Genomic DNA, 21,322 nt, shown 5'->3' with positions numbered 1-21,322 from the left:
TAATAGGATTTCTATTCTGGATTCTATTTGAAATAGTCATTGTTTTATACTTGTTTTCCTGTGTGTATCATGACCTAGAAATATTAAGAAATATTCATTCCAAAATAAAGCTAGGTCAGGATACAGATAGGAAAACAGAATCATCATAGTCTTTAAAATATGTACAACAGAAAAGTTACATAAATTTAACAAGATGAGTAGGTGAAAAATTGGAGCAAAGGTAAAATGAGAATATGGAAGTTAAGAAGTCACAGAAGGCATCTCGCTCCCGCTCTCACAGCCATTACAGTACATTGAGCTCCATAGAGACAGCGCTGGGGCAAGTGCGAGTCAGATGGGCACTGGGCGACTCTGTGCTCACTGAGGAAAAATAATTAAACATGGGCAAAGGAGATCCTAAGAAGCCGAGAGGCAAAATGTCATCATATGCATTCTTTGTGCAACCCTGCTGGGAGGAGCACACGAAGAAGCATCCATATGCTTCAGTCAACTTCTCAGAGTTTTCTAAGTGCTCAGAGAGGTGGGAGACCATGTCTGCTAAAGAAAAAGGAAACTTTGAAAACATGGCAAAGGCTGACAAGGCCCGTTATGAAAGAGAAATGAAAACTATATTCCTTCTAAACGGGAAACAAAAAAGAAGTTAAAGGTTCCCAATGCACCCAAGAGGCCTCCTTCGGCCTTTTTCTTGTTTTGTTCTGAGTATCACCCACAAATCAAAGGAGAACATCCCAGCCTACACATTGGTGATGTTGCAAAGAAGCCGGGAGAGATGAGGAGTGATCACATTGCTGCAGATGACACGCAGCCTTATGAGAAGAAGGCTGCTAAGGTGAAGGAAAAATGTGAAAAGGATATTGCTGCATACCGAGCTAAAGGAAAGCCTGATGTGGCCAAAAAGGGAGTTGTCAAGGCTGAAAAGAGCAAGAAAAAGAAGGAAGAGGAGGAGGAGAGGAAGATGAAGAGGATGAGGATGGGGAGGAAGATGAAGATGAAGAAGATGATGATGAATAAGTTGGTTCTAGCGCTATTTTTTTTCTTCTCTATAAAGCATTTAAGCCCCCTGTACACAACTCACCCCTTTTAAAGAAAAAAATTGAAATGTAAGGCTGTGTAAGATTTGTTTTTAAACTGTAGTGTCTTTTTTTGTATAGTTAACACACCACCAAATGTGTCTTTAGATAGCTCTGTCCTGGTGGTATTTTCAGTAGCCACTGGTACAGTATGGGGATTGTAAATTGGCATGGAAATTTAAAGCCGGTCCTTGTTGGTGCACAGCACAAATTAGTTATATGTGAGGATGGCAGTTTTTTCATTCTTGGTTATCGCTGATGCAGCTTACACAAAATAATTGTTCTTCTGTTAACTGAATACCACTCTGTAATTGCAAAAAAAAAAAAAAAAAAAAAAAAAATGCAGCTGTTGACATTCTGAATGCTTCTAAGTAAATACATTTTTTTATTAAAATAAAAAAGAAAAGAAGTCTGAGTAACATTATTGCACAGAATGTACCCTGTTAGATTCTATAACACTGGTAGACCATATATATATGGTCTTGTTTCAGAGATCGGAGAGTTAACAGAGATCATTTGTCTCAGAGATCATTTGTCCCAGAGATCATTTGTCCCACATTAGGATTTCAGTTATTCTAGAAGCTAATTCAAGAAGAAAGCTAGTCATTTCCTCCTTTTATATTTAGAAGTATACTTAATAGTACTCTGTTTTTTGATTGATGACATTTTTCTGAGATTCCGTAACAGTGGCTAATGACGGAACTTCAATGTACTGGTATAGGAGTTGGAGAGCAGACATAGTTGGGCTTTTAGCCAGTCTAGCTTAATCCAAGAGCAAATATGAGATGTATCCAGAAAAGGGGATGGATTTATCAGGTTAGCCTTATTTGTTTATTTGTTTGTTTAATTTCTTTATATAAACTAACTGAGCTTTTACTAAATACTGAGCAACAATTAATTTAATGTTTTCCTGCCCGAAAGCTTTTAAAGTAGGTGGAGCTTGGGGCTGGCTAGATTTTCTGTGAGGCAAATTGAAGCAACTAATTGGCACACATGCCTTAATAGCAAAGATTCCACTTACACTTAGAATGAATTTTTGTAGTTAGTGATTTGTGTAAGAGTATTAGATGCACCTGAGAATGCTTATTTTCTCCTAAGAACTCTTCGTTCAATGCATCAGTTTTCAGTTATCACTAACTATTGTTCATTGATAAACAGCTATATCAAAAGCATTCTCTATTTTCAGAGGGGGAAATTGACACTTTTTATGGCTAGAAGTTCTAGTCTAAAAGTCTTTGTTTTAAGATTGATATTCTAAAATTGACAAGGACTGTAGAAGTGTGAATTAAAACAGTGATTTGCAATTGGTCTATTAATAAAAATAAAACAAAAAAACATTTATTTGTACTTTTCAAATAACACTGGCGATTTACATTTGCTTCTTTAATACTAAGCAAACATCTCAAAAATGCTAAAAAAAATTCTTGTTGACATTGTACTTTATAGCAGTTTTTCCCTAATTGAGTAATACCTTTCCACAAAATAAAGTGGTATTCCTCATTAGGGTATTTGTGGTGGACACATTACAAATACAACAAACTAAGAAGTGCTAATTTCAGGTTTGTGTCAAATGGAATGTCTCCTTTAATATGGAAAGCCATGAGCTTTACAGTTGCAAACATTCAACTAATAGCTTTTCTATCAAGAAAATTGGTTCTAAAATTCCTTCAGTAACCATTAATCTTCTTTAACTGGAGAAAAGATTTAGTTTGACCCAATTTTAATGTATCCTGAATATTATAGGTTGATTCTTTATTATACCCTAGTATTTTGTTCTCACTTGCCTATTGACATAATGTATTTTATATAATGTATACCTTCAATATCAATATTTTAATATTGACTTATTTTTTTACTTCTTAGGCACTAGCTATGGGAATGATGACAGAATACTATCATTATATCTTTACCACTCTGGTAAGTAATTTATAAAATATAAAGATAATGCACTAAATTTTGTTATTATGACTTTCAAGATGGAAAATGGGTTTTTGAGTGAAAAGAGTAATATAATGACTGGCACTTTTGTAGTTATACTATACATTATTTTGTTAAAACCCAGGAGGAATTATCATCACAGAGAACTAATAATTCTTGGTGGGAAGCTGATGATTTTGAAGTAATATCATTTCAGATATAAATTCAAAACATTGCATTATTTTTATATCGCTTTAGCGGACTTTCAGAACATAATGGACTTTAAAATCAGTTTGCTGAGAAATCAATGTTTTAGAAAAGCACAAATTCTTATGTTGGTGGCTCTATTTACTTTACAAAAATCAGGTTGATTAAAGCTACTCTTTTAGTATATTAAATTTACTATCCTGTTTTGCCTATGTTTAGTAGGATTTTTGAAAAGTCAATATCATGTAATTTACAATTATCAAATTGAATGTTACGTTTATCTTTTGTCTTTACACACCCACCACACAGTTTTTTCTTAATGTGCATGAAAATCTGACTTAACTCTTTCACCAAACCTAGTTACTCTTAGCTCTATTTCTTTATCAATCCATATCCTGATTTTTATTTAAAAATGAAATTCAACTGAGTAAATTTGAAGACTAATGGGCTTTACTGAACAATTTTTCAATTGGTCAACATCCTCTCTAACAAGTAGAGAGGAACTCCTAAGAGCTGTACAAAATGGAAGGTATTTAAAGGCAGAGAATGGATGGAAAATGGAAGTCATAAATTAAAAAATTAAAAGGATTATTTCAGGCAAAGTCAACTCCCATTGGGGCACAGGGGGATATATTTAGGTGGATTATCTCACTGGTGTTGACCAGGAAATTACAGTTAAGATTGCATTCCTGGGAAAGGATGAAACTGCAGTTAGGTTAGGTATTAAGCCTTGGTTTGGTGATGTGGGCTTTGCATAAGTGACTCCATTTGGAGCCTATTGTTTCTTTTAAACACCTTCCTCTGTGAAGCATCTGTGCCTCTGTCACTAAATTCTTCTTGCTCATTCCCAGAATATGAGAATATATCCAAGTTTGGGACTCTGTCCTTTTTTCTTTTTTTCTCTTTGATTATTTTCTTCAGAAATGGTATGTATTTAGGATTTCAATTATTACCTTTGTACAAATAAGGATCTAAATGTCCAACTGTAATATTCCTGAGTTGTTGCATGTTGCTACATTGCAGAACAATTATAATTGTTGTGGCATTAAGAAACTGTCAAATTATTTAAACCTTAATGTATTTTGCTCTAAATTGACTCTTCTTCTGACTCCCTTCAAAACTTCTATTGTCTCTGACTACTATATCACCAACTGATTTTTCCTTCAGTGTTCCTAGCATGCATCTTCTCTACCCCCACAATAACCAGTCTAACCAATGCTCTCTCTCTTTCTGTTAACTCAAAAGTCTTCCAATTGATCTCCTTACTTTTTAGGAGGGCGAAGCCATCAGGTCACATTACTAAAATTTAGTTGATCACAATAGCTTTCTGTATTAAAACTCTCTTCCAATAGACATTCTTCCAACAGTAAGTTGTATTTTCCTGGCAAATATTAACTCTGCCGCACTATCTCTGTATCTCTTCCCAATAGGAGACTTTTTGTAGCCTGTGAGAAACTTAGTGATAGGCTGATAGAGAGGGAGTGGACGCTTTCATTCATCAGCAGTTCATATTTTAATGCTGCTGCTAGTCAGTTCCATCATAATCATAAAATTTTAGAGAAATCAGTATCTCTTAATAAGGACAAAATTTAAAAAAAAACTAGTTTAGCATGTATAGAACTTATTCACTATTAAAAGCCTTTTAAGTTTGGTTTCTAATTTAACTTGGCTAGTCATTTGTTCTTTTGCTACTCTTCTCCTTCAGTAATTCTTTTGTAGCCAAACTGATCTACTTCAGTCTCCTGAATAGGCTTTATGTTTTCTAGTTTTGTCTCTACTGACACTTAGAATGGCTTCTCTCTTCCTTTTGCCTATCAAAATTCTGGCCATTATTTGATGGCAGTTCAGATTTCATCTGCTTTATGAAGTTGTTTCTGACTATAAAAATTGAAAGTCAACCTTCTTGCTTCTGACTTCTTGCTGACTTCTATTCTTTTACTCCTTAGAATATATTGTAACACATTTTTTATTTACCCCTTGAAAAAAAAAAAAAATAAATAAATAAATATATATATATATATATATATATATATATATATATATATATATATATATATATATATATATATTCTCCTTGGCTAGATTGCAAACATTAAAAAATAAAAACCTAAAGATCCCTTATATTTTTCACAGCACAGAGCATAGCTCAGGCCAATGTCAGCTGCTCTCCACAGAATTGTATTCCTGTTATCTAGCCTGTGTAGCTGTATGAATCCAAGGCAAGCTGTGCAGAGGACTAATGACATTAATCTTGCCCAGGTTTTCATATTGTCTCTAAGACTAGTTCAAAAGAGGGCAAAAGCCCCATGTACTGCATGTTCTCATAGTCATACCCAAATACCCTGACAACTTTGGTCTCCTGTCTCCTGGGAAAACCAAAGGGCAAACCCAGAGCCTGCACTGTATACAGACTGGAAAGGGCAACTGAAATCTAGAAAGTTCCTCATGATGAAGTTGCTGAATAGGGTATAAGACAACGGGACTGCAGGGTTTTGCAACCAGAAAGCTAGCTTTTAATAGCTTTTCTTCCCTCAGCTTTGATAAAATTTTCTTTAATTAGAAGCTGTATTTTGTTATCTGTTTCTCAAATAAATACATGAATACATAAATAAATAAATAAATAAATAAATAAATAAATAAATAAATAAAATATAAAAATGGCAGTACGGACACAGGGCATGAAAAAAAATACCTCTGGTCAGTTAAAAGTAAAAGATTAATGTATAATATTGAAGGGCAAGCTATCCTTAACATGGAGAAGAAAGCTTATGCAAATCTTAAAAGTAGATTATACAAAAGCCTATTGTTCTTTTGGTGGAATTAGAATATGATATATACATACATGTTTATGTAAAGTATATATATTTTCATTGACAAAGCTTGAGGATAGTATATTTGAATCTTGGTGACTTGTGATGTTTAACATCACTTGAGATACAAAGGTGTTAACTATCCTAAGGGAAGCAAGACTAAGTGACTATTTCAATTATGCATAATATGTACTTTGTTGATAATAACACACAAAAAATTTGTCTTTCAGGACCTCTTCGCTCTTGATGTAGAGCCCTATCGATACAGTGGCGTTAACATGACAGGGTTCAGAATATTAAATACTGAAAATACACAAGTCTCCTCCATAATTGAAAAGTGGTCAATGGAACGGTTGCAGGCACCCCCAAAACCCGATTCAGGTTTGCTGGATGGATTTATGACGGTATGAATACCCACTTAAAGATAAGTTTCTGTGTTTCTAAGTAATATTTCATTAATTATTACATCCTCTGGATCTAAAGTTTGGTTTAATTGTTTGAATTTAAAAGCATCGTATCAGACTATTATTACAAGTGATTATTTTAACAATTTTGTAATTTTTTTTTATTGCAAATTGATACTTTCATCCAAGATTCTCAAAAGGCATTACAACTATCATTAAAAATACTGCAATGTAGGGATTTCTCTAAAATTAAGCAGTTCCATATACAGGATAAATTAAATTAGAGGCTGAACATAAGACATTACCTGATCATTATCCTTCTGATTTTAACTTCCAATATATGATTACTCTTCAACATGTTGATTTTTGATATCTGATGTCATATGGATGACCTACCTCAAACAGAAATCTCCCTTGAGCTTACTCACTCTTTAAAACTCAAGACTAACCAATAATCACACCTGTCATTTTCAAGTTCTAGTTTAAACCTAGAAACCTGGATTAACACAGACACTGTAAAAGAAGGGTATATTCTTATGTAACTCTAGTTGTTTATACCAGTGCTGCCAATGAAATTCTAATATAAGGCACATGTATAATTTAAAGTTTTCTGATAGCTATGTTAAAAAACATGCACAAAAAACAGGTGAAAAAAAAGAGAATGTTATTAATTTAGTTTATTTAACCCATTATATAAAGTACAATATTATTTAAACAGGTAATCAATCCATATAAGATTTATAACTGAGATATTTGCATTTTTTTTCCTACGAAGTCTTTGAAAGTTGGTGTTATTTGACACTGCATATATTAATTCAGACTAGTCACATTTCAAGTGTTCAATACCCAAATGTAGCTACTGGCTACCTGATAGAGCTGGGTAGGGATATACTATACTATTTAAATAAATTATAAATCCCTGATGCATTCTCATTAAATCTACTTTCTGTAGACCAAATGCTACAATTTAGGAAACAGCTTAGCATTTTGGCAATATTTACATTTTCTAGATCATTACCACCTGCTTTTAATAAGCGTCAGTCTAAATGGAAACTTTGTAAGATAAACATCCGCTATCCTGATGTGTGAAAATGCTTTTCTATTATCATTGTAATTTTTCCATTAATTGCTTCAGTGGGGCTTCAAGGTCTGTTTTTCAGGTTTAGCAAAATAAAGGGAAATTAAAGATTTTTTTTTCCCTTAAAAGAAGATTTAGTAATATAAATTGAGTGTCTTCATAGGGACTATGAGAAAATCATGGTTAGTCTCAAGCAATCAACCTCCTGATGGACAAAAAGACATTTTTTTTGTTTTGTTTTGGTTTATTTATTTACTTATTTATTTTTGTGTGTGAGAAAAATAACCTACTAGAATTTGAAAATCTTATATCCACATTAATGTTTTAAAGAAATAATATGAGGAGAATTTTACTGTTTTGCATAAAAAGAAAGGGTTGACTAGGTCTAGTATTTTGGACTTAACCTAAGATATATTTGAGAAATTTTTTGGGAGGAAAATATCTAAATAACTTAAAAACAAAGATATTTTCATCTAAAGTACATCCACGTTGAAAATAGTATACAACCTAGAAAAAAATTACACGTATTGTATTTTATTTCCAGTTTGAAAGTAGTGAATTGAACTTTTGAGATTTAAAAAATGTTATTTTTAAGCATTAAAATGTGTACTATCTTTTAAGTTGTTATTTTAATTATGTATATATGTATATATTTCCATGTATGTTTTCTATCTCTGTTTACCATTCTTTAATTTGAGGATGGATATTTTATCATTTGTTATTCAAAATCATTATTGAATGGTTTTAGTAAAAGTAAATCAATAGGCATCATGACAGTCTTAACACTTTTATATTCTAAGATTTTCACTTACATATCCAAAGATTGGTGTTCCCTTTGATATATCAGAATCACAAAAAATATCCACCTTTACTTGGGTACTCTTTGTATTTCTGTATGACTCCCTGAATGTGTCTATATGTCATCCCCTGAAACAAAGTACTCTCTAACTTCTGGTAACCTACGGAGACTGTTGAAAGGTAGATAAATACAAAGGAAGGTGTACTAATTTCTTACCCAGGGAGGGAGTTAAGAGCTCTTGAAGAAAACGTCAGACGACAGAACAAAAGGACAGTGTGTTTAGAGAAACAGAGGTTTGGATTTTTTCTATTCAAGAGTCCTTTCTACGCATTTTGCACTTCTTCTGAAATGGCAAGTGATTTAGTATGAGTGGATAAGTGATAGAATAAAAACACACTGATGAGAAAATTAGCCTATTTATTGAAAACTCTGGGCATTATTCATAGACCATGGATTTTGAAATCTTTAGAAGAATTTTCAGTGTCAACACCCTTCTCTTTGGTAGAGTCATTAAATGCTTTTCAAGTGACATCTTAAATAAGAAAAAAAATTGTTTTCACATATAAGAGATAATTGCCCCTTCACTTATATATGTCTATTTGAGTGACTACAAGTGTAAAGATTTAACCAGAAAACTTACATGATGACATTTTTTAAATGAGTAGGCTGATGATAAATTTATTTATATGAGTGGTTTTCAATAATATTTCTTATCTAAAAATGTGTACCAGCTATTTATTTTATTATGTTCATAAAGAGCATAGAACACAAAATATTTTGGAAGAAGACATGAAGTTTTCCATTAAAATAAAAGTTTCTTCCAAAATGGATTCCGATTATTTTTTACAATTTCCCTTTTGGAAAATAGACATCATCTTTTAAAATATTTTCATTATATCACATTATATAAAGATATGAAAGATAATGATATGAAAAATATTTTCATTATATAACAGTAATTTTAAAATAGTGAATCATTAATATAAAAATAAAACCAATATGAAATCTGTATAAAAATGTTGGCATACTTCAACCTTGCATGAGCATTCTTTTTCTTTTCAATTTAAGATTATATTGTAAGCATTTTCCTAGTCATTAAATATTTAGGAAAATAAATTGATAGTCTATTTCCACCATGAATGGCATCCGGAAATTAAGAGTATTCTAGTTAGAAAAGAATTATAGCTTGGCATTGTGGTCTAGGCAACATTCCCTTCAGTTAATTCAAGAGATCTCAGTGTTTATGGATCTCTTGTTCTTTTCTTTCCCTGTGGTCACATAAAGAAATGGTACTATCAGTGAGTTCCTAGTGTTTGCAAGAACTTTTATTATTGGTATCATAGTCACTTGTCACTATATGAGATCATAGTGCTTATACTTTCACATATTTCTTCATGTTTGAGCTATTAAAGGAAATAATGAATTGGAATCATAAGAATTTTTCTGGTTGAGTTAGCACCTTCATTGCTCCTCGGTTATATGTTTATCAGCTTCATCACGTTGCGTTAGCATCTTCATTGCCACTTGGTTATGTGTTTATCAGCTTCATCACTACTGAATAAAAGACCATTTCTCCTGAAGTTATAATTTATCCTTCTGTGGTCTGGGATCATGATAATAAAGATATTAATATTAGTATCTCAGTAAAATTTTAATCTTCATCTGGTATAAACCCCACCAAGATACCAACTCACACAGTACATCCAAGTCTAATCTAGTCAAGGAGGAAGGAAGAAAGGAAGTCCAACCCTCTTCTTTCACATATAAGGTGGTTGTTTTTTTGTTTTGTTTTTGTTTTTGTTTTTCATATCACTTTTTCCACACTTTCCCCCATACCCACACACTACCATCCACATAGTGCTCTAAGCTTCTCCCCAGACATCTTATTATAAAGGTCTGTCTCTATTGTCTGTTCTCCATTAAATATTCACATATTTCCATTCTCCTGGGATATGAAAATACTTTACTGGACGATCCTTTACTAGACGTCCTTTACTAGACGATCAAATGACATTTCTCCCCGTCTTCTGGACATCTGCCTTCCCCAAGAACAGTTACTATAGGGTAGGAATTCACTTTTTGGAATCTATCAGAGCTTGACGATAATTATATTTAATATTGATGTATTCGGTTTGCAGCAATCTCAATTTAAGAGAACAAAATCAAATACAAACACTTCAAGGTACATTTTAAACAGTCTAGCTATAATCCTAGAAATCCTTCCCTGTGCTCCAATTATGGCTATGCATATTAATGCTAATGCACTTATAATCTAGTAATTTAAAAATGCCATTTTTTCTTATTTTGATATAGAATACCACACATATCCCTTGATAATGTAAATTTGCAATACAAATCAATAATGACTGTGTTGGTTGACTATATTGTTTGGATTATTATAGGGAGATTACTGTTTTTGAAATTTAAACTCTGGCTACCAACTGCTCTCTCCATTTCATTTTTTTCCTCTCTTCACATTCAACAACCACCAAACACTATCAAATCTACTGTATCAATATCTTTCTTAACTACCTTCTTTTAACCCCCAGAACTATGCCTATATAAAGGATCCAGTGCTCTGTCCTGACTGTCATAGTAGTCTCCTCACTCATTTTACCAGAACATTGCTCATGACTCTGTCATTTACTAGATTAAATTAAAGCTCGTTTGCCAAGATTGCAAGATCCTCCATGATCTGGCTCCTGCCATTTATCCACCCTCATGTGTGCCTCCACCTACTCCACCATGCCACCCATTTCCCCTTTGATATGTCAGCAGTGCTGATACGCCTCCTCATTTTAGCACAGGGTGTCCCCATTGTCTGAACCACCTACCCCATTAGAATGCATGACATAGTCCTACTCATGCTCTAATTTTCAGGTCATCTGTTATCTTGACTGTGAATTAGCCATGAGTCCTCCAGACATTTTGTCTGTGTGCTTCTTCATTAATGCATTTTATATTTAACTTCATGTTGAAATGTAACTCTGGTACTTTTGTGGGTTTTTTTCACATCCCTTTCCCAATAGACTGTCAGCTGTTTCAAGGCAGTAACTAGGTTTTATCATCCTTAAAGCACCTGTACCTAATTTGGTGCCTGATGCAAAGTAGGTTCTCGTAATAAAAAAAGGAATGCCTATTTAAATAAAGGTGTGTGTTCATTTATTTTAATCATATTACATCTGTATTCTAATCACAAGGACTTCTCATTTCCCCAGATATATTCTGGAGAGCATTTTTTTATTTACCTACTTGAACTTTATTATCAAGATACCTAATCATTTAGAAAAATGCAATTAGGCTATCTCAATTATTTGTTAGAAAAATACTTTAAATAGCAAAAGCGTAGAAACACTTTTGATTAAATAGTGAAACGTTAGTGAGTTAGAAAAGTAGTTCCCATTCTCTTTTACAAAAAAGGGAGACTATTTATGAGAGATGAATCATTATGTGTTTAAGTACCAATGTCCTCCTATGAATTATTTCTTTTTAACAACTGTCATGCAGGGAGGCCGGCGGGGTCTCTGCTCCCGCTCCCCATACAAGAACGCAGGATATGGTGAGGCCAAAAAGGAACACCCACGGAGCCATAGGTAGGGGAGTCATACCACTTTATTCTCTCTGGCGGCACTATACTCTCACTGGAGGCTGGATACACACTGTCCGCAAACCGCCATCCACGCTTGCCAGCCCAGCCGCCATCTTCTTGCTAGCCCCATCCTTCTTCTCTCTTTCTCTCCCTCTCTCCGCTAGCACAGCCACAGCAGTTATATTAGTGGCCAATGGCTCACTGGTTACAGCTGACGGCCAACTAGCCACAGCTGATGGCCATGCAATCACAGTTGGCCATTTACTACCTGAGCCAACACCTTTCTATGTGAGGCCGAGAGCCTGGAAACTTCTTTCTGGGGCTCCGCCCCCACAACAACAGACCATGGCCCAGAAATTTTATAATTTTTTCAACTTAAATTAAGATATCAACATCTTGTATTCATAATTTACAGCAGGGATTTAGCTCCTGTGTTAAGGGGGCATAACTGATTGCTCTGTTACTATACAAAGATTTACCTTTAGGAAATGACAATAGAACCATAGAGAAATAAAATATGGCCAGGCAGGCTTTCATTTATTGCTAGAACTGCAGGCCTGCCTTGGCTACTGTCTGCTTATCTTAATTAGCTGTAGTTATTTTGATTCCGTTGAAATGAGAATAAATATAAGACTTTGCCAAGCAGTGCAGCAAACTAACTCGCCATTTTTTAATTGATAAAGACATTTTGAAAAAGTTGATTTTATCTCCACTAAAATGCCAAAAGTATAAAAAGTAGCAAAATAATGAATTAATTACCCTTCCTTTGATTGATTTTAATTATGTGTATGTTGTACACAACACTCAGGATTTGATATCAGGCACTCAGGATTGGGTGATGAAGACAATACCACAATTTCCTCACAGAATTCAGGGAGTTGACAAAATTAGAAGATGCTGACTGTCTTACTGATCACAACTCAGGTCTTTGTCAGTAAAAACATCATATTCAAACTTTGATTAATAATTTCTTCCTAATTTAGTACTTATTTGATTAATTTAGTTTCTTAATTCTTCCTTCTAATTCTTAGTAAAATTCCTTGTTTTCCATGCTATTTTGTGATAGCAAGAGACAGACATATATTTACCAGGGGCTTTACAGGATTTTTCAGTATCTGGCTAAAAAATGTGTAACATTTAACAAAATTCACTAACATAATTGTTAGGTTTATTCTTGTCTTTACCACTGAAAAAATATTTTGGGATTTATATTATCAAATATGGAAGAAATATTTGTATAAGATATTTCAGAGTATGTAATAAAGTCATAAATACTGCATTCATTACATTTGTATATGATTGATTTAATGAGCAGTACAAGGACATGGAGTATGTGGCATGAATAACAGAATGGCACTATGTTTCTTCACCTTATATACCTATTACTCTTCTATGATGTACTAAGCTGCAAGTTAAATCTGAATATAAATAATTGATATGACCTAACAACCTCTATTATTTTATTAGCGTAGAACATTCCATCTAATTGCTTTTACTCATTGGCAGATTAAATAATCAGCATTTATGTAAAGCTAATAAAAAGATGGAATTTCTATTTTAAATAATGGGTTTTTAGATGAAAAATGGCAGTTGCAGTGAAGCATTTACTTTATAGTCATATTATTTTTTAGGTCAATTTTTAAACTTTTCACTTGGAAAAGGTAAGGTTGAATGAAGTGACTTTTTTGTCCCTTCTACCTTGAAGAGCAAAATTTATCTTCAAAGCATTGATCTAAGATTGGGCAATACAATCTTGTAAAGGATAAATGCATTTCTGCTCACAGTTTTCCTCAACTCCTTTTAGATTCTTATTTTATATTTAACAGCGATATAGTTACATATGAATGAAACCAATCACAGATGGTGTGAAGTCTACCTAGACAGAAATTTGTGTTATTGAGGAAGGAGGACACCCTCAAGGGACAGCCAATGACAAAGACACCAAGAGAAGGTGATTGGTCAGTGTTCTGACAAGAGGGCAAAGTCCATCATTGCAGTCTAGGATTTGAGATTTAGGATTCCCCTTGTATTGGGCATCAAGATAGAATTGGTAAAAGTAAGCAATGAATGTACCTTGAAAAACCAAAATTCCAATCATGCTGTACAGGTAACAAGTCATCAAACCTAGGAAAACAAGTACAGGTCACATTATAAAGGGAATGCAGGTGGTTGAAAAAATAAGTAGTGGATTCTTTTTCTGGAGAAGGTGCTCAGGTAAGAATGGGACTAATGGCAAGTTTGACACATGTTCAATGTCCTGGATGAAAGGAATGGATTGGGAAACAACAGAAGACAAAGCTGGGATATAATTTTACATACCAGTGATTCAGAATAGTTATAGTCAGCATGAAGTACTTGTTGAAATTTACTAAAACCAAAGTAAGAAATTGCATTGAGGCCTATAAATAACAAGAAATACTGTTACTCACATCCATACTCATCATGAGCCACAGAAAAGTTCTGGCTAAGGATGGTTAACAATTGCTATAAACTATGGTATTTTCTCTTCATTGGGTCTATTTCTAAAATAGAAAGACAGAGTGGATCTACGTCTAAAATATACAAAATATGGTTTCTGGCTATTTTCATTCAGGATAAAATATACATTTTATATATTTCTATATTTGGGAATAGGAGATGGACTAAGAAGGAGTAGACTGGTGATAATTACTATTGAGATGATGTGATTTCCTGTATTATTCCATTTTATTCATAATTTTAGAAATTAATTTAAGAATTTTATTTCTTATTGTCATAGTTTTATAATTTATTTCCAAAAAATATTGACATGCAATACCAGATAAAATCTATTTTGGCCTCACTACAGTCTTTAAATAAAATAAATTTTAATAAAGTAAATTTTTATTTAAGTAGTTACATTATATATAATTTTATGTAGAAACAAAAAAATAAGCATATAATTTTATTAATATTTACATAGATTCATATTACTTTTAGATGCTTTTGTGAATAGTAACCTATATGTTCTTATTTATTTACTAGAAAGATAGTGTTACAGCTTCAATATTGATAGAATAATTAGCATTTATAATATATGACCTCAGGATACTAAATATAAGGTTTTGATAGATTTTTGTTACTAAATATGAACTATTATTCATAAAATATAAGCATGCACCTTATTTAACTGTAGATTTTATTAATTTTGGTCTCAATATGTCTGCCAAATTTTAACAAATTTTCCCTCTTCATTACTGTGATTTATTTTTTTAAGACATTATGTTTTATTTTTATTTTTTTAAGGAGGGCACAGCTCACAGTGGCCCTTGTGGGGATCAAACTGGCAACTCTGGTGCCATCATCACAACACTCTAACCAACTGAGCTAACAGGCCACCCCATTACTGTGATTTATAACAAACAAATTGCTGTCTTTTTTGTCATGCTCAGTTTTAGAAGAATTTTATTTAAAGGTTGAGACAGCTGGAAAATATTAAAATAAATCAAGAACTTGGTGTATAAGAAAATTTACATCTAATAAACAACAGTCATAACTATTTTTTTCATGTAAATATATGCCACAGTAGATGATTGCCTGTTTTGGTTTTTAAATTTTCTACCTACATATCCCACCAATACAGAAATTCTGTTGTCTATTTGATCCAAAGAATGACCTGACTCTTATTAGAAATAGGAAGAATATATAAATTATGACTATTAAGAACACTAGGATGTATAGTAGCCCTAGGAAGTTTGATCCAAATAATGACTATATATTAACTCTGAGTCTAGCTTCCATTGCATGTAACCATTTGTGTTTGACAATCTCGACTCTAATATAACCTAATTGTGAAATGCACTTAATGCTTACTGGGTCCTACTGTTATTATTGTCTCATGACAACATCATGTGGCAGATATAATCCTCATTTTGTAGATGCTGATACATAGAATAGATTTTATATAAAGGAAGATCACTGGACTATAGTCAGAAGCAAATAAAAAGGAATCTTTAAGCATCCAGAGGTAAAAAGTTGGGCATGACAAATTAGAAACCAGTAAAAATGTTACATTTATTGCTTCTTCTTCAACTTTAATATGTCGGGGTTTATACCAATTTTGGATGAGTTGATGCGTCTACTAAATCCTCATTAATAAATTCACATTAATAAATTAAAAGAATATTTCAGACAAAATGAAATGAAGAGTTTTAGGGTGAATTTGCCTAAGGGATATTAAGAACTCTCTTATTATGCAGAGATGAAATACTATGTTGATCTTTCATTTGTCTTTCTAAAAGAAATCATAAATATTTTATTCATTAATCTTCAGAATACCCTGTGACCAAATTGAACCAGAGGGAAAAATAAAGTTATTAAACAGATACAGATATTGAAATGGTACTGAATCAATTTTTCATGAAAAATTCCTGTATATTGTTACTCATTAATTCATTCTCCAAATATTTATTGAATATCTACTATATTGCAATGTATAGTATTAGACCATGTGGATAAGAAAAAAATGCATATATGTGTAATATGATGTCTACACCTAAAGAATTATCAATTTACTAAACAAAGTAAAACATAGCCTTAAATAACAATAAAAATGCTGTCATATAGTTAGGAATTTATGTAGGAAATAACACATTTAGATGGCAGTTTACCTACTTTTTGTTCCAGATATAGTTGAACCTCACATGAAGTCACCCCTTGAGGATGTTACACGCCCGAGTTAACAGGGTGGATAGTTTTTTTTCTTTGTAGTTCCCTCAATGGACATGGCCCAAAATCCACCATTCTATGATAAGTCTGGTCAACTTGGAAACTTTATCAGCTTGATCAGGTCAGTTGATGGGACCACAGGCTCCATTGTAGGGTACGCCACTCAGGTGTGCCCTCTTGAAGCTGGAGAATTCCGTATCTGCTATGGAATTCCATATCTGCTACCAGGTCTAACGCACTCCAGAAAAAGGGGCCACAGTCCTGGAGCTGTTGCCTGAGTTGGGGTTTTGCTATTTCTACTGAAAATGTGGCAGTGAAATAATCATCTCTGAATATGCTTCTCTTGCCTCTGGTGTTAGAGACCATTTTTGCAGTTGTTTCTCTATGTCTTGTCACTCACCACTGGTAATAGTGCTCAAATTTTTCCCAACTCACCCTGGATTCACACTGTTTCATTTTTCAGCTTCCAGCAATCTAGCTGTTTAGTTTACACAACACATGTGCACCTGAGAACTTGTCCTTAATGCCAGCGTGGTTGTGTCAGCAGCCCAATTCCAGTCACTGGTGGTTGACAGACCCAGCCTTTCCCCAAGTGCCCTCAGGCCTTGTCTGGACTGTGCCCTCTCTCAGCTGGGGATTGTCTTCTCTTACCTGAGTCTACCTGGGCAGCCGTAGTCTCTTAGAGGTTTTCAGGATTGGATTCTTGATTATTTTTCTCCCAGGAATTTCCTAGGAGAAAAATAAATTTTGCAAATTTATCCACGTTCTTCCCAGCAACTTTCACGCTCCTGCTACAAAGGAATGGAGGGAAAAGAGAGGTCTCTGTGAAACTAAATGCACAGTTGCTAGAGCCACCACAAAAATGGTGCAGAGTTGATTTTCATCCACAGAAAGAAAAGAAAAAAGGAAAGGAGGAGAGAGAGAGAGAAGTGAGCGAGGGAGGGCGGGAAGCAGGAAGGGAGGAAGAAAGGAAGAGGGAAAGAAAGAAGGAAAGGAGGGAGGGAGTGAGGGAGGGAGGAAAGAAGGAAAGGTCATTTTGATGGATCTACTCAGAACATGAAAACGTACACCAAAAATATTTGCTGTTTCTTTCAACATAGAGGTAAATTAATAATAAATTTTATTTTATTGTTATTATTTCAGCAGCATCAAGTACTGGCCACAGCTGCTACAGTGTTATAAGAATTTGACAACTTGGTATGATTGGGAAAGAAAATTTGGAGAAATTTTAGTGCTTAAACTGGATTTTGAATGTGAATTTGAACATAAAATAGCATTTTGATGCGAGTAGATGGGAGCAGGAAGGCCAAGTTGGAAGAAGAGACTGGAAAGCCATTAAATGTTTTAGAATAGGAGATGCAATAAATATGTTGTATATCCGCTCTGTGCATATTATGCCATATGAGGTAGTTATATGAAAATATGCTACTCTTACACTATCTATAATTCTCACAAAAACATGCAAGATGAGCATTATTTCTCACTTTATAGGTGACGGAACTGAGGTTCAAAGTTGTTTAGTATGCTGTTAAGGACATTTAGCTAAGAAAGTGGAAGCTGAGCTTTATTTATGTCCAGGCATTTCTAACTTGTTGACTTGTGCTCTTCCTGCCCCTCCATGGGCCCAGGAAGGCTCTCTGATGGCTCTGTGCAGGTGACTCACTCCAGCCGAAGGCAGAAAATTGTAATTCAGGCCTGCAGTAATAATAACTGGACGTGGAGCATAGAGGGCTCAAAGCAGTGATTGAAATGGAAGGCATTTTTGAGGTAGAAAGGAGAGTAAGAAGACACGGCTAGAAAAGGAGAATAAGAAGACAAGGGAGACCTTTAAGCCTTCCATTTTAAGTGACGGCAAAGAGACTCATGCTTTTAACAAAAATGGGGTTGTCTGGAGGAGGAAGTGACTTGGAAATGGAATGCCACTGATTACAAACATACATAATTTGAGATAATGGTGATACCCAAAGAGAGAGGGGTCTGGCAAAAAGTTGGAAGTCAGAATGTTGTTTCTCATTCCAGTAAGGAATATGGTCTCCATTTCTTTTTTCAGAAAGAGGGGGAAACATCCCAGAATCTACTGCCATACGTTTGCAACCCTTCATGGAAAAAGATGTAGCCCATCTGTTTGGCCAACTAGACTAAGCAATCCTAAAAAGTGAGAAAATTTAAGCTGTATGCAATGTCAGTTAAAGAATTACTGCATCTTTCAGTCCCTTCGTTTCTCAGTAGCCATGCCAGAGCAGCCTGAGGCTCCACACCAAAAGTGTCTTGGGTCTTGGAACTGTGCCTTGGGAAAAGATATTTTAATTTGTATTCTGGTCCTAGCTTGAAGGAAAATATTACTCCTGCTAAGTGTTGCCTTTAAAAATCAACTTCTCAGACGCTATTCTCAGCTTTTAAATATTTATTCCTCTCTCTAAATTTTTTATTTTATCAAAAGGAAATAGCAAACGAATAAGTGATAAATTAAAGACTGTGAAATACCTTTAAAATATGAACTTCTCTAGCCCTTAAGGTAGGCACGCATATATTTAACTAACAAAAATCATGCATAATTTTCTAGATTTGAGAGTCTGCTAGACTAAATTTTAACTAAGTTGTAAGCGAATTTGAAACAATCAAAACCACAAGGTAAACACAGATGCTACTCAGGATCTAAAGAACAAAATAAATGAACAAGCAAAATACCAACACACTCATAGATACAGAGAACAAACTAATGGTTGCCAGAGGGGAGGGGGATTGTATTAATTTCTATTAATATTTATTTGTCCTTGCACATATCTTAAAATAGAATCATATAGTACACACTATTTGCATGATGTTTTCTTAAAGTCAAACTAATATTTATTTAAAATCTGCTATGTGCCAAACAGTGTTCTTGGCATAGGATTATAGTGGTAAACAAGATAATGATGGAATTTCCCTTTTATTTGGTAAATAGAAGAGATAAATGAAATAAAATAGGTTAGGGTAAGAGGTCAGAGAGTGTCAGGGGTTGGAAGCGCTCTTTAGCTAGAATACTGGGAGGAGATGATATGTGAGAAATGATGACAAACAGGTAGCCATGCAAAGATTTATCAGAAGAGCATCCTAGTCAGAAGGAACAAGTGAAGACTCCTTGAGATGGAAACAAGCAAGTAGTGTCTGAGGAAAAGAAAGGTGACCCATCATTGTGCTGTATTATTTCAAGAGGGAAAATTATAGAAGATCAGAGCAGTGGTCTTTGAAAGACATGTAAGTGTGAATTTTGATTTAATTGCAGTGGAAGCCCTGGAGGACTTTAACGAGGGGAGGAGTATAATCTGATTCAGCCATCGAAATTATGCCAGTGGCTTCTGTGTGACATCAGAATGTAGAAAGCAAGAGTAAACGTGGGGAGAAGAGTTAGCTATTTCAGTAATGCTGATGAAAGATGCTGGTGATTTAGACTCAGGTTTTATCAGTGGAGCTGGAAACAGTGACAGAATTTGAGATTTAGTTTGGGGTGATGGCCACAGGATTCATTAATGGGTCAATTTGGGGTAGAATAAAGGAGGATACAACAGTTCTTGTCAGTGCCTTACCTATATCCCTCTAACTTTATGGTTCAGGGCGCCCAGAAGACTTGTGGTTACCAGCACCTACTTCTTGTGTCTAAGGGCTTTTTCCAGAAAGCTGCTCTGCTCATGCTTCTAGCAGGCTGGAATTCCTGGGCAAGTAACACCTCTCACCCATGGCTCAAAGAAGCCCATTACCAGTGGCAATGGATGTATAAATATCCCAGCTCCCTCAGTCTTAGCGTGAGATAATTCTGAGATATGCACTTTATATCATTCTCAAAATTCCCTGTGAGATCAAGTTCCATGTGCACATCATAGTAACTCGTTTAATAACCATGTAGTAGGTGCTTTTCCTTCCCACGTCACTTCCCTTCCTTGCTGGTGTTCTCTGAAACTTCCAAATAGGAGTGAGCAACTTGTATTGAAAACTTATCTCAGGGTCTGCTTCAGTGGGAACCCACACTGAGGTAGGAAACATCCAGGTTTTTAAAGTCCAAGGAAGTTGATGGAAATGGACCATATACTGAAAATACAGAAGAATAGCTGAGAAGTGATTTGGGGGTGAAAAAAATCAGTGTACTCTTGTTATGCATTACATTTGAATCACCTATTAGACATTCATGTGGAGATATTTTGTTTTGTTTTGTTTTATTTTGTTTTACTCCTGTATTCTTTGTGCCTTAATAGTGTACGACACATTACAGGCACTCAATCAATATTTGCTGTAAGAAGGACAGAATTATTTGGGGAACGAATTATTTTGAGATGACAAATATTTTATGAGGTTGAAACTCAGGTAAAATGTTAGGATTAGAGTGCAGATGTGTGAGTCCACGGGACATAGATAATATTTAAAACCAAGGGACTTGATAAGATCATCTAGGGACCCAATGTGCATAGAGGAGAGAAGAATGCCAAGGACTGACCTGAAATGTATAGAAGAGAAGGAACAGTCAGCAAAAATCATTGAAGAGAGATGTGTAGTGCGGTAAAAGGAAAACAAAAAATCTGATTTCATGGAAGCATAGAGAAGAAAGTGTTTGGAAAATGACAGAATGGTTAATTGTGTCAAACAAGCTACTAACATGTTTCAAGTATGATGAGGTTAGAGAGTTGAATTAAATAAAATGCACATGTATTCACCTTTATATATGGGTATTGGACTTATTTGGTCACTGATAATTACGGAATTTTCTTTTAATGTCAATCTCTTTTTATAA

General features: G+C 34.2%; 1 protein-coding gene and 1 pseudogene across 4 annotated transcripts in view; both read left to right on the top strand.

Annotated features, from left to right (window-relative positions):
- GRIK2 (glutamate ionotropic receptor kainate type subunit 2) overlaps positions 1-21,322 on the top strand; it is a 590,245-nt gene that overhangs the window by 265,013 nt on the left and 303,910 nt on the right. For all 4 annotated transcript variants that reach the window (XM_074333337.2, XM_074333338.2, XM_074333339.2 and 1 more), the window contains exons 6-7: positions 2,934-2,987; positions 6,235-6,408. In XM_074333337.2, the coding sequence (XP_074189438.1) occupies positions 2,934-2,987; positions 6,235-6,408 (228 nt within the window). The remainder of the gene's footprint in view (positions 1-2,933; positions 2,988-6,234; positions 6,409-21,322) is intronic.
- Positions 211-1,011, top strand: LOC109451021 (high mobility group protein B1 pseudogene; annotated as a pseudogene).

Source organism: Rhinolophus sinicus, chromosome 2 (genome assembly GCF_057876585.1).
Source record: "Rhinolophus sinicus isolate RSI-liver-muscle chromosome 2, RSI-T2T, whole genome shotgun sequence".
NCBI lineage: Eukaryota > Metazoa > Chordata > Mammalia > Chiroptera > Rhinolophidae > Rhinolophus > Rhinolophus sinicus.
The sequence above is the reverse complement of the archived record's forward strand: the minus strand, read 5'-3'. Positions and strand labels throughout refer to the sequence as shown.